General features: G+C 45.3%; 1 protein-coding gene across 11 annotated transcripts in view; it reads right to left on the bottom strand.

The window, feature by feature from the left end:
* Nucleotides 1-5724: 5724 nt before the first annotated feature.
* Nucleotides 5725-14545, bottom strand: part of LOC110523933 (rab GTPase-activating protein 1) — a 136649-nt gene continuing 127828 nt past the window's right edge. For 8 of the 11 annotated variants that reach the window (XM_090234997.1, XM_090235002.1, XM_090234998.1 and 5 more), the window contains 3 exons: nt 13003-13074; nt 8126-8323; nt 5725-7936 (listed from right to left, as the gene is read on the bottom strand). In XM_090234997.1, the coding sequence (XP_090091123.1) occupies nt 7814-7936; nt 8126-8323; nt 13003-13074 (393 nt within the window). In that variant the 3' untranslated portion in view covers nt 5725-7813. Of the gene's footprint in view, nt 7937-8125; nt 9110-13002; nt 13075-14545 lie in introns of all 11 variants that reach the window. The other 3 variants (XR_016496080.1, XR_016496078.1, XR_016496079.1) reach the window with 1 other exon arrangement.

Raw genomic sequence — 14545 nt, 5'->3', positions numbered from 1 at the left:
ACAAGATTTCAAATAGTATTTGAACCCAGGTCTGGCTGGTAGTGTAGTGGAGAGAGCAGATTGCCTCACTTAGTGGGCAGATTGCTGTATTTCCTATAATATATTAGATCTCGGCGATGAGAAGACCAGGCAGAATATATAAATGGATTGAAATATATTGCAATAATGACGATGCCTTTGAGTTAGGACACTAAGGAAAATGGTTAAGTGGCTTTTGTCGATGAACAATGATTGTGTTCTTTTGAATTATACATGGTTTGATTTGTGTGACGGATTGTAAAATATAGCCTCGTCCCTACCGACTTCCCCTGAACTGTCCCTGATAGGTCCTCCTCCTTGACATAGGAAAATGGGACACAACAAGCACAAAACCACATTGACCATATTCCACCGCATCCTACTCAGGACCCACCGGAAACACACACACGCCGGAGTTATTTCCAGCCCACCTCAAAACACCCATCCTCATCATCGTTGTCACGCACACCCACAGTACAATAATAAAAAGACGGGGGTTCCTACGGGGCTCTACCACCCCAGCTCAACGATTGTATTTAGTGCAAGCCACAAGCTGTTACTGAAGATATACTACAGGAACGGAGCCATTTGTTACAGAGGAATGACTTCCACCCCCCCCCCCCCCCCCCCCCCATAACCATGTACCTTGGTGCTTAACAATGGGCTGTAGCTGTGTATATAGTTATTTTGAGTTGTTTACTTATTTTTTAAATTATATATATGTGGAAGTCTTCTACAGTTCTTAATGTTTTACTGAGAGAGAGAAGGGGACCGGTGTGTGAGACTGGGGACTCGATTAAATGCCTATCGCTGAAGTTCAGCGCTGTGGCGCGATTGACATTTAAAGGGAACGCTCCCATGTTCGTGGCGACTGCATGCACCGCTGCATATGCCGCCTCAATTGGAAATGACCTTCACATTTGAATCGCGCTACAGTGCTGAACTTGTATGATACGGATCGACTCGAGCCCTATGAACAATTTAGAAAAATGGGAATTCAATTTGCGAGCCTGCAGCAGCTCTGAAACAGGAGTCGGATCTGGTTACGCCCGGCGAGAGCGAGGTTCCCCGGATTTTATTGCTGAACGTTTGTCGTCGCCGGTCTGCGCTCTAGGTAGCTGCAGCGCATAGTTCAGGGTGAAGTCGGTCACAGTATGGGAGATGGGCTTTCCACTTGTGACAGACTATCACTTGTTACAAAGCTCGCTCTCGAGGATCTCAGCCCATCAGTGTTGTCCAATACCCTGACTGTCGATCAAAGCCTTTTGGTTCTGAATGTACACCGTTGTTGTTGAGTAGAATGTATAACCATAGCAGAGCTACAGTACTTGCATTTTTGTAGAGACACATATAAACAAATATATGATAAACATGTATACATCTATAAATCTTTTTTTTAAACTACTTGTGTATGAGTCATTTGGGCACTTCCTGCCTGGTTTGTGTTTACATTTTTATTTCTAAAGTTCTTTGAGCTTGGCGTCTTCTGAGTGACGGACTCCTCCCCTCCTCTTTCTGTAAATAGAATCTTCCACTTAAGTTGAATTATTTTGACTACGGAGTTATATCTGTGCCATTTAAAATCAAGTAAAGGTTTAGCATTTTATTGGCACAAAAGTAACTCCATAGAAAGCAGCCTAGCTTGCCGGGAGTTGTGTGCCTCTCGCACTTTGTTCGATCACGTGGCATCAAATAAATGATCCATTTGAGTTATAAAGTCACTATCAACAAGGTGGTCTAATGCAAAGTGACGATTGTGGACAAACCTCGGAGCTTCATTCGAAATGACGGCAGTAGATGTTTTCTAGCTGTGGTATTAAATTATTAGTCGCAAAAATCACCATGGTGATATGTACTTTGTCACTGTATTTGCCATAATTTATGCTTGACAAAATAATAAAAAAAAAAGTACTGAATCTTCTTTAAAGTGTCAATCTCCTTTTCTATTACCATGAAGTAAACGCAGACTATTTGCTGTGTGGTGTATTTTAATATCCTTGTCTCTTTTCCCTCGGAAGCAGAGACGTATTATTTTACAGCTAATCTGATGGAAGTCATGATAGTGGGGACTGAAAAGTATATTATAAGAGTGTATAAAAGGCTGAGTAGAAAAGGGGGCTAGCTGGTCTTTTTAAAATCAGAAGCAGAGATTGAATCTTGTCTCAGGGTTAGTTAGATACAAGTAATAACAGTGGGGACTGAAGAAAACGCAATGTGTACAAAACATTACCAATATCTGCTCTTTCCATGACAAACTGCCAGGTAGGTGAAACCTATGATCCTTTGTTGATGTCACTTGTTAAATCCACTTCAAATCAGTGTAGATGAAGGGGAGGAGACGGGTTAAAGGAAGGATTTTAAAGGCTTGAGAACATTGGAACGGGGTATGGTAGTCGGTGCTGTGCGCATTGGTTTGTGTGTGTCAACTGCAAAGCTGCTGTGTTTTTCCACGCTCAACAGTTTCCTATGGTGTTTCAAGAATGGTCCACCACCCAAAGCACATCCAGCCAACTTGACACAGATGAGGGAAGCATTGGAGTCAACATGGGTCAGCATCCCTGTGGAACGCTTTCGACACCTTGCAGAGTCCATGCGCCGACAAATTGAGGCTGTTCTGAGGGCAAAAGGGGCTGCAACTCAATATTAAGGTGCTCCTAATGTTTTGTACACTCAGTGTCTAGAAGCTCAGGGGTAGTTTAGCAAAACATCTCCAATTAAAAGACACACGCTGCACACTGCTTCTCATGCTACCAGGGGATTTCATTATAACAACATTTCTCAGAGTATGATAGTGGGGACCAATTTAAAGGTTGAATAATAAACTAGGGGGTAATGGAGCCAAACAGCTGCTGATTGAGTCGACTGTATTGGATGACATCTCTAATATCTCCCATATTCAACATTAACGGAGACTGTAAACGATTACATGAACTGGGTTCAAATACTACTTGAAATCTTTCAAATACGTTTCGTGTTTGCTTTAGAGTGCCAGATATGCAGGTGTTTGTACTCTTCTGTTTTATTAGTTCCATTGAACCAGGCACGATTAAATCAAGCAGGTGTGCTGTCCATGTTGAAATGAGTTTGTTAGCTGCTGCACTGGGGAGGCAGGAGACCATCAAAATACCTATAACGCCCTCTCCAGTATGGATGTACTGTGGGAGACCAGAGCCAAGTTGTTTAATAGAGACACCGTCTCTCCATCTGGGAAAGTAATCAGGATTAGTGGGAGGATCTCGGTAGCAGCGCGCACACACACACAGCAGCAGCTCCAACGACTGGGCCCAGGATGCTCCTATTTTAGATTCTGGAGACGACCGACTGGGCAATGACACCTCTCCCTGTGTCAGTGGAGTGGAGAAGGGGTTGGGGTTGGAGGGGTCTGCAATGAAGGGTGGGAATGAAGGGAGAGTGGGGGGGGGGCTCACTCTGAGGCCAAACCTGTGCGAACCCATCTGGGCGATCTGGTCCCTCTTGACTCACAAAATCACAGAGCGATGCTGCCTCAGTGCCTGCCTGCAACTTAACCCTATAAACATTCCGCCCATACTCTGCACTCTGCTGCCGGGCGGTAGGCTAATATCATTTTGTAAGGTAAGTAGGGATTGGGGGGGGGGGGGGGGGGGTCTGTTTGATTGCATAATGCTGACACTTGTTACTCCCTGCGGGTAACAGGTTTCCCACGCCTCACCGCAAGCAGACACCTCAGCCCGGGTGATAACTTTATGGGGGCCCCAAAGTTATAAACACTTAAATGATATATAAAAAAAGCTGTCACAATCCATACACACTGGAGATTTAAAATCAGGGACAACTGGAGGGTTGTAATGTTGCATGTTTAAAAATAGCGCCTTCATTGCAGAAGACAAAATAACACAAAGAAAACAATCAAATGTCTTCTGGAACTAGAAAAAGAAACTGCAATTAGGGGATTTCTACTGCCAGCACTGCCTAGCAGTTAGGCAGCTTGTTAGGGCGTCAGGGTTATGAGTTGACTGACAACGGAGACTGTTTTTAGAACAACAGAACCCAATTATTCAGAACATAAAAATAGCGGGAGCTTTTCATATTACAATCGTCTGAGATTCCCTCCCCCCAAAACAAAGATTTTCTCAAGAGATTATTTTCTATTAAGGTTGAGAATGTTTTGTTTAATTTGACAGAGAAATATAAAATCCGTTTGACACAGTGCTTTGTAATATTATTCGGCTGTTCAGTACATGAGACGACGAGAGCCTCTGAAAAGGCATTTGTGGGTAAACAGGCAGGCAGAGGGACACATCCTTTTCACCCTCCTCCCAAACTCCACTGTCACCACACCTGTGCAGTTAAATCACAGATAGAGAAAGAAACCCCATCACTGCACAATATCATTACAGAGGGGGTAATCCTACCTGGTTACCATGGTACCTGTCTATCGCTCTAGTCCAGAGGTGTCAAACATATGGCCCACTAGGGGGTCCAATCCGGCCTGCTGTGATTTGAGAAGAACAAAAAAAACTCACTATACTTTAAAAATACTACAACCAAATCGAAACTGTGTAGAAATGATAATGGACATACATTCCTAAAGTTTCTTGACTGTGTCCAGCTGCTAATGATCACCGAAATGAAAGCTAGACAGTCAGGGAGCACCGGAAAATTCCAAGAGCTATGGATGGACAATTTTTTTGCAACATTTTGACAGCGAGGAAATTTGACAAATTTCCAGTGCAGCTCTCCGGACCTCGTTGAAGACTGAATGCTAAATGGGGCTAAATGAGTTTGACATCCCTGCTATAGTCCCTTCACGGTCTTTTCTCCCAAGCGGAATAAGGGGTGGGATGGAAGGATGAAGAGCCACTGGGCCCCTGAGCAATGGCCCTTATTAATCACCAGAGAGAGAGGGACGGAGGGAGAGAGAGAGAGAGAGAGGGACAGAGGGAGAGAGAGAGAGAGAGCGAGACGGAGGGGGAGAGAGAGAGAGGGACAGAGGGAGAGAGAGAGAGAGAGGGAGAGAGAGAGCGAGACGGAGGGGGAGAGAGAGGGACGGAGGGGGAGAGAGAGAGAGGGACGGAGAGAGAGGGAGGGAGGGAGAGAGAGAGGGACGGAGGGAGAGAGAGAGACGGAGGGGGAGAGAGAGAGGGACGGAGAGAGAGAGAGAGAGGGACGGAGAGAGAGAGAGAGAGACGGAGAGAAAGAAAGACGGAGGGAGAGAGAGAGAGAGACGGAGGGAGAGAGAGAGAGAGAGAGATGTTAAATGTTTTTATTTAACCTTTATTTAACTATATAAAGAAGAGCGCAATAGAGAGACCTGGATGTATTAAAAGGGTTTCAAGGTATTTTCAGTAGAGCAGGATAGTAGGGTCTGCATCCCAAATGGCACCCTATTCCCTTTATAGGGCACTACTTTTGACCAGGTCAAAAAAAGTGAACTGTATAGGGAATAGGGTGCCATTTGGGACCCTGCCCCAGGAGTTGTCACAGGCAGACAGACAAGTGAGACATCAGATCTCTCGGCTTCGTTATGTCCAGAGGTAACATGGCAACAGAAATCTGATACTCATTCTATTGATCATGGAGCAGAATAGAGACCCTATAATGACTTGAATTATATTCAGCCAACATGCAGGGAGAAGAAGAGGAGAAATAGTCAGGGCTATAAAAAGTGTATGATCCATCCATACATTCGGACGAGCATAAAAATGAAACGAACAACAAATAGGCCTGTGTTCATAGCTTTATATTGAAATGCAGAGTAATGCAACCTACTAGTACAATGTTCCACACGTTCAGTAATGTTGGATGAAAGAAGGTACATTTTGGCATGTTATGGATGAGGCAGAAGTTTTGCCTGACATTTAAAGCAAAGGAAGCTTTGAGCAAAAAACATACATTATGATCATCATTAATCTGTAACACAGTCCTTAATTATTTTAGGCAACATTATTTATTAGTTTACAGTTTACAGCTGGGAGAGTAGAAATACAAAAGAATAGACAAAAACTCATCATCAGGATGCTTTTTATGTACAACCCAGTGCCTTACGGAGCAGCCTCTGTTCTCAGCACATTGCACAGGCCTTACTTCTTCCACTGACATCAACACAGACTTAAGCAAGCTTAGCCGGATTCCATACGTTATAAATATGAATATTAAGGTGCAAAGACCGCTCCTCCCACCACAAACCCACACACAGACTGTCAGTAGAGAGTAGGACCTTCCCCAATATGGACACAGAGCTCTAACCAGGGAGCTTTCAGATAGAAATATATTATGTAGAGCAAACATGTAAAACAAGGAATCATGTCAGCTCTGTTCATGACATCCCGCAACGTGCCCCAGACTCCTTTAGGGAGAATGCCAGCTTGACCTCCAACGACCTCTGAACTTTGATGAGCCCCAACAGTCATGTCTCTGTCTCCCACATAAGAGTGCACACATAAGCACACAGCCTGTGACTGACGACCAGATGACATGCGTGTGCCATATCGCCATTTCTCTCCCTTTCAGAAGTGTAGGTAGGTAGGTAGGTGGCTAGCTGTGATGTGTGTATATGTCTATGTCTACATTGGGAGAGTGGAGTCAGAGTGTGCATAGGTAGGTGCCTGTAACGTCTGTGTGTGATAACGTCTATGTTGGGAGAGTGGGGTCACTGACTAGGTCTGGGGGGGCGTGGCATGGAGCTAAAATAACACGGCATAAAACACAACCTCGGCCGATGAGGTCATGAAGGGTCATCTAGGAACCCCAGAGGAGCAGCTGGTCTCAAGAGTGGAGGAGTGATGAGCCGCGTCCACAGCCGTGGATGGAAAGAGTGTGTGGGGTGGGATCTGAGCCAAGGAAGGGCCACACCCACATCTCTATATCTGCAGCTCCAGCCTCAGAGCTCCCATGCTTTGAGCCCAGCCTGTCCCGGCCCAGAAAGCGCATTGTGAGGACTGCGTCAGGACCACCAGGACATCGCCCACTAGTGGCCTCCGTCTGCTACTGCACCACCGGCCGGACAGACCCCAGGCTGTTGCTAATATATCTACTGTTATGCTGTACATTATGTTCACCTTAACCCTTCGCATCAAGGCTTCGTCAATAAGATCCTCTTCCTCCTCATATAGCGCCAACCTCCGCACACTATACAGCACCCACTTTTCATACACTAAACTCGCACTCCGAGCGTCACAGGTTCACCGCCACACACTCAGAACCATCGTCAGTCCCACAAACATGCACACACAAACATGCACACACACACATTCGGCTAAATGTTCACACACACACTAACACACGCATACATACACTCTGGTGTGCTCAGTCTTCACAGACACACGTCTATACATGAGCGTGTTCATAATCATACACACATAGAAAAGAAAGGTAGAACGGAAACGAGAAAAAGGAAGAGGCTGTCGGTTAGCACTCGTAGTACTTAGATTACAGTTGGAGTTGTTTGTGCAAGCAGTCTAGAGAGGACAGTAAAATAGATTGTATTTCCCAGGTCTGGACTGGAAGGACAGTTCAGGTAGCTCTCTAGAAAGCTCCTTCCTTACCTGTTAAATATCAGTAGTATAAAGACTAACGTTGAAACCTCTCTTTTCTTTTTTAATTAAGTACGTTGTTTCGTTTGGGGCAGTGGTACCTTTTGAGCTTAGTCCTTTTTTAAAAACCCCCCTCGTGTCACGGTGAGGTTTGGTTTGCTCCAGTCCAGTGAGTGGGTGGTACCTCTGACTAGGAGAAGGAGGGGGAGGCCGGGAGGGGGAGGTTTGGGAGCAGGGCAGGGAGAAGGAGACAGTCTATGGTCGAGGAGGAGTGTCTCAAGTTAGGTGGTCTCCTTGCCCTGTGCTCCCGTCGCAGTCTTGATGGAGGTTAAGGTTCTGTTGAACCAGGTCTTCTTAGCAGCCTGGACCTCGTTGAGAGCCAGACCCAGGGTGTGCTCCAAGTCCTGAGAAGAAAACGTACAGAGGTTAGGCAATGGGCTGGAGCGGCATGAATGAAAACGTGTATTGCCTCAAACTCCCTTCAGTAATGAAATCGTGAACTGTTAGGATTTAAATGAACTGATCGAGGATCTCAGCTGAGTTTAGTCTATGTGGGTAGCTACAGTGCGGATGACAACAAGTGAGCCTAGTACCTGTATCTTGCACTCTGCCTCCACCAGCTGTAGTTTGGTCTGGGCCAGTTCCAGCTCCATCTCTCGGAGCTGGTTCTTCAGAGCCTCCTTCTCCTCGTCCGTCTCCTCCTCACTGCCCTCCTTCAGCTTCCTCGCTGCTTTCAGACGACCCTCCTTGCTGAACAGGATGGAGCACTTTTCACAGCCTTCGACTTTCAGCTGTAGGGGAGAGACCGCATAGAGCGGGGTCACGGGTTAAAACATGGCTACACCACAGAGGCAAGTCACTTCTCCCAGCCTTTTACCTTCACCTGTACAGGGGAGAGACCAGGACACCAGTTATATCAGGCAGGCACAGCTTACACCAGTAGACCTCTAAACCTATCCCTTCAGACAAACCTCTCTGTTCAACAAGATACTGCACTTCTCCCAGCCTTTTACCTTCGCCTGTACAGGGGAGAAACGAGGACACCAGTTATACCAGGCAGGCACAGCTTACTCCAGTAGACCTCTAAGCCTATCCCTTCAGACAAACCTCTCTGTTAAACAAGATACTGCACTTCTCCCAGCCTTTTACCGTCAACTGGAGTGAGAGAGACCCAGACACAGGTTAAACCAGGTCACATGTTGTACCACAACGATACACCACGGAAATCCGAGCATCTAAGAGCAGGCACAGTTTACAAAACGACATCACTGGGGCTTCCTCACTTTCCAGCTAGCTCACACAGGTATCTCCCTCCTGTCATTTTCCCCCAGTGTGTGGTGTGTTGTCTGAGTAAGTACAGGCAGCTGCAATAGCAGTGAGCAATGTGGCCGTGAGGACGGTAAGCAGGGTGATAAGAGGTGGCAGGCTGAGGGTCTCTCCTTTACGGGAGATATAGATAGTTCTCCGCAGTTTCAAGAGCCCTCTCATCCTCCACCTCACCCCCATCACCTCGCCGAGTCCGGAAATGAGAAGCTGTATACCAACTCCATGATCATCCAATATCCCAATCCAGAGTCCTAAGGTACAGGGAGACAGAGAAGTGGGCTATTCTGTCTGTGTTATCAAAAGGGAATGTCCTAATATCCTAATTCTCATATAAGATGGCAGAGGTTTGAATATTAGGCTATAATCATGCATAGCTGATAGTATACATTTTACATTCCATGATACATTAAGATCACTTTATTGGTCAATTGAACACAAGGTCCAAAATTCGACTTCCGCTTTTAACCCAGTCCCTCTGAAATACACGCATATACAGTACCAGTCAAAAGTTGGGACACACCTACTCATTCAAGTGTTTGTCTTTACTTTTACTATTTTCTACATTGTAGAATAATAGTGAAGACTTTAAGACTGTGAAATAACACTTGTGAAATCATGTATTAAAATTGTTAAAAAAAAGTGTTAAAACAAATCAAAACATATTTGAAATTCTTCAAAGTAGCCTTTTATTTTTAATTTAATTTTGAACCTTGATTTAACTATGCAAGTCAGTTAGGAATAAATTATCATTTACAATGACGGCCTACACCGGCCAAACCTGGACGACGCTGGGCCAATTGTGCGTGGCCCTATGGGACCCCAATCACAGCCGGTTGTGATACAGCCTGGATTCAAAACCAGGGTGTCTATAGTGACGCCTCTCGCACTGAGAAGCAGTTTCTTAGGCTCCTGCGCCACTCGGGAGCCTTGATGACAGCTTTGCACACTCTTGGCATTCTCTCAACTAGCTTCACGAGGTATCCACCTGGAATGCATTTCAACTAACGGGTGTGCCTTGTTAAAAGTTGATTTGTTCATTTCTAGCCAGACGGTCTGCGCATGCTCTGAGGACGCAGCTAGGGATGCTGTCTGGGTCTGCAGCCTTGCGAGGGTTAACACGTTTAAATGTCTTACTTACGTCGGCCACGGAGAACGAGAGCCCACAGTCCTTGGGAGCGGGCCGTGTCGGTGACACTGTGTTATACTCAAAGCGGATGAAAAAGGTGTTTAGCTTGTCCGGAAGCAAGACTTCAGTATTCGTGATGTGGTTGGTTTTCTTTTTGTAGTCCGTGATTGTCTGAAGACTCTGCCACATACGTCTCGTGTCTGAGCCGCTGACTTGCAACTCCACTTTGTCTCTGTACCCAACATTTTGCCTGTTTGATTGCCTTACGAAGGGAATAACTAAACTGTTTCTATTCAACCATATTCCCAGTCACCAACGGTTTCTGGTTTGGGTAGGTTTTAATAGTCACAGTGGGAACAACATCCCCTATATACTTCCTGGTGAACTGAGTCACTGTGTCCGTGTATACATCATTGTTATTCTCCGAGGCTACCCGGAACATATCCCCGTCCGGGTGATCAAAACAATCTTGCATGGATTCCGATTGGTCAGACAGGCATTGAATAGACCTTAGCACAGGTAATTACTGTTTGAATTTCTGCCTATAGGAAGGGAGGAGCAAAATGGAGTTGTGATCTGATTTGCTGATGGGAGGGCGGGGGAGGGCCTTGTAGGCATTCCGGAAGGGGGAGTAGCAGTGAGTGTTTTTTGCAGCGCGAGTACTACAGTCAATGTGTTGATCGATCTTCGGTAACGTTTTCCTCAGATTAGCATTGTTTAAATCCCCAGCTACAATAAATGCGGCCTCAGGATGTGTGGTTTCCAGTCTGCACAAAGTCCAGTGTAGCTCCTTGAGGGCCGTTGTGGTATCGGCTTGAGGGGGAATACACAGTCGTGGCCATAAGAATGACACAAATATTAATTTTCACAAAGTCTGCTGCCTCAGTTTGTATGATGGCAATTTGCATGTACTCCAGAATGTTATGAAGAGTGATCAGATGAATTGCAATTAATTGCAAAGTCCCTGTTTGCCATGAAAATGAACTGAATCCCCAACAAACATTTCCACTGCATTTCAGCCCTGCCACAAAAGGACCAGCTGACATGTCAGTGATTGTCTCGTTAACACAGGTGTGAGTGTTGACGAGGACAACGGCTGGAGATAACTCTGTCATGCTGATTGAGTTCAAATAACAGACTGGAAGCTTCAAAAGGAGGGTGGTGCTGGGAATCATTGTTCTTCCTCTGTCAACTATGGTTTCCTGCAAGCACACACGTGCCGTCATCATTGCTTTGCACAAAAAGGGCTTCACAGGCAAGGATATTGCTGCCAGTAAGATTGCATCTAAATCAACCATTTATCCGATCATCAAAAACTTCAAGGAGAGCGGTTCAATTGTTGTGAAGAAGGCTTCAGGGCGCCCAAGAAAGTCCAGCAAGCGCCAGGACCGTCTCCTAAAGTTGATTCAGCTGCGGGATCTGGGCACCACCAGTACAGAGCTTGCTCAGGAATGTCAGCAGGCAGGTGTGAGTGCATCTGCACGCATAGTGAGGCGAAGACTTTTTGAGGATGGCCTGGTGTCAAGAAGGGCAGCAAAAAGCCACTTCTCTCCCGGAAAAACATCAGGGACAGACTGATATTCTGCAAAAGGTACAGGCATTGGACTGCTGAGGTCTGGGGTAAAGTCATTTTCTCTTATATATCCCCTTTCCGATTGTTTGGGGCATCTGGAAAAAAGCTTGTCCGGAGAAGACAAGGTGAGCACTACCATCAGTCCTGTGTCATGCCAACAGTAAAGCATCCTGAGACCATTCATGTGTAGGGTTGCTTCTCAGCCAAGGGAGTGGGCTCACTCACAATTTTCCCTAAGAACACAGCCATAAATAATGGTACGCATCAACTTCATGTAATTATCAATAAAAGCCTTTGACACTTATGAAATTTTTGTAATTATACCTCAGTATTCCATAGTAACATCTGACAAAAATATCTAAAGACATTGAAGCAGCAAACTTTGTGGAAATTAATTCATATCTATGTCATTCTCAAAACTTTTGGCCACGACTGTACACGACTGTGACTACAACCAAAGAGAATTCTCTTGGGAGGTAATATGGTCGGCATTTGATTGTGAGGTATTCTAGGTCGGGTGAACAAAAGGACATGAGTTTATTTACATTATCACAACCACACCATGAGTATCATGAAACATACACCACCGCCGTTCTTCTTCCCGGAGAGTTCTTTATTCCTGTCTGCGCGATGTACTGAGAACCCAGCTGGCTGTATGGACGGGGACAGTATATCCGGAGAGAGCCATGATTCCTTGAAACAGAGTATGTTACAGTCCCTGATGTCTCCCGAAGGAGATCCTAGTCCTGAGCACTTCTACTTTATTGTCCAGAGACTGAATATTAGCAAGTAATATACTCTGAAGCGGTGGATGGTGGGCACACCTCCTGAGTCGGAGTAGAGGTCCACTCCGAATACCTCTTCTCAGCCGGCGGCGTTTTGGAGCAGCCTCTGGGATAAGTTCAACAAAGGATCCAATTTGGGAAAGTCGTATTCCTGGTCGTAATGCTGGTGAGTTACCGTTGCTCTGATATACAAAAGTTATTTCCGGCTGTATGTAATAACACAAAAAAAGCCTTCCAGGTGAAGCTGGTTGACAAAGTACCAAGAGTGTGCAAAGCTGTCATCAAGGCAAAGGGTGGCTACTTTGAAGAATCTAAAATCTATCTTCATTTGTTTAACACTTATTTGGTTACTACATTATTCCATTTTGACTGGTACTGTATATACATATACAGGTTTCAGAGAGGTGCGGGGGCTGTCATACTTGGTCTCTCTTGTAAAATACATTTTTATCTCAATGAGACTAACCTGTATACATACAGACAAAAATAAACTTAGCAGCTAATGTTAACTTGCTAAGCGGAAGGACAATAAATAAAAATGAGTACAACACTCACTCGCACAGCCACACAAAGAAAGCATGCACATTTGAAAACAGCGGTATGTCACGTGATTGAGCAGTCTGTCATGTGATGGTGTGATGTCCTGTGACATGGTCTCACCCGGATCTTCTCCAGCTCTCCCTTGTTGGCTGCCTGCTGTTTCTCCAGACGCTCACTGAGCTGGGAGCAGATCTAAAGGGTCAACATAGAGGTCAACATAGAGGTCAAGAGGTTAGAACACAGGGTGATTCTCAAACACCTTTCCATGAATCCTCCCTCATCTGAATGTGAGTGTCATCCCGGGCAGGCCGTGGGCTCTATCCTCTTACAGTTAAGTGTATTAACTCAACTACACAACTCCTGTCATTAGAGGATTACCTAACCATCCGTCCGGCCCTACTCTGCACCGGGGGAGTATTCGTTAGGCACCACACGGAAGAAAACTGACTGAAACAGGGAGGGACTGCCTGAACTTGTCAAATAAGAAACACTTTTTGTCCATTGGAAAATGTCTGGCTACGGTGTGCCCTTATGAATACAACCCACCCCATGCGCCCACCTGACCGCAGGGAGGTGGACACAGGGAGATCGATGGGAAATTAACCATCCTAACTGGAACATTTTATCAATTTGATCACCACCCTTTCACCCAAGAAATCCCATCTATCCCACTCCGCCCTCCCTGTCACCGCGGCAACACCACACACATCTTAATTTAGAGAAGGCCTGATTCATCGCCACGAATATGGTTAAAATAGGTTGCCGGAGCGATTAGGCAACACTAAAAACAGAAATTCATTACCATGCATAAGCTACTGTAATTAACAAACAATGTGTTATTAATGATTGCAATCAGAGAGAAGAGACAGAGACACGGTGTCTCAGTCACTTATAGTTTAGTGGTTATTTGGAGGGAAGGGTTTTTAGCTCTGGGATTATTAAGGCTTTGTTGTGGGCAGGTTATAAATGGGTTAGATCATTAAGTCAAGACCCTTGCCTCCGCCAGACAGTCTAGCTAACAACCCTGCCAACTAGGGGTTTTCAGGCTTTGGTGTAGCTCAGTACGAACACACCCAATGCAACGTATGAAGGGCTTTGATTATGGAATCAGGTGTGTTAGTACTGGGCTAGAACAAAAGCCTGCACATCTTCCCCTTACTCTACTTGTTCCCAACCTGCTAGAGCAAAATTGTTTTGTTACAGTCTAATTCTGTGCAAAATGATTAAGTTGAATAATACCACAGCTGTCCAGTGCCCTCTTTACATACCGCACGGACGAGTGATAAATTACTGGCTCTTTATGAGTAGGGCACTAAAAACCTAGCCAGGGGAAAATGTAGTTTCCTCTGTTCAGGCTTTAAAGATCTTATCACTCCTCTATCATCGGCTGTGAGAGCTGTTGTTGTTTGTACTATTCTAAGACAGTGGAGCCAATTACCTCATCTCTTTTGTAAGTGTACCTCCCCCTACGAGAGGTAAACAGCTCTTTGTGAAGAATAAGTATATAAAAGACTGTGTGACTTGTAAATAATCAAGTTCCTCCACGGTATATCTGGAGAGTTAAATTCATTGCAATTGCTTGAATAAACATTTAAAAACTGGAAAATTAGCTCTGCCTGATCCTTGGAACGAGCTTTTCCTCAACACACCAGTCTGTCTCAGT

The sequence above is a fragment of the Oncorhynchus mykiss genome, chromosome 5 (assembly GCF_057628025.1).
Source record: "Oncorhynchus mykiss isolate SJ-2025 chromosome 5, ASM5762802v1, whole genome shotgun sequence".
Taxonomy (NCBI): Eukaryota; Metazoa; Chordata; class Actinopteri; order Salmoniformes; family Salmonidae; genus Oncorhynchus; species Oncorhynchus mykiss.
This window is presented reverse-complemented; position numbering and strand designations above follow the sequence as displayed.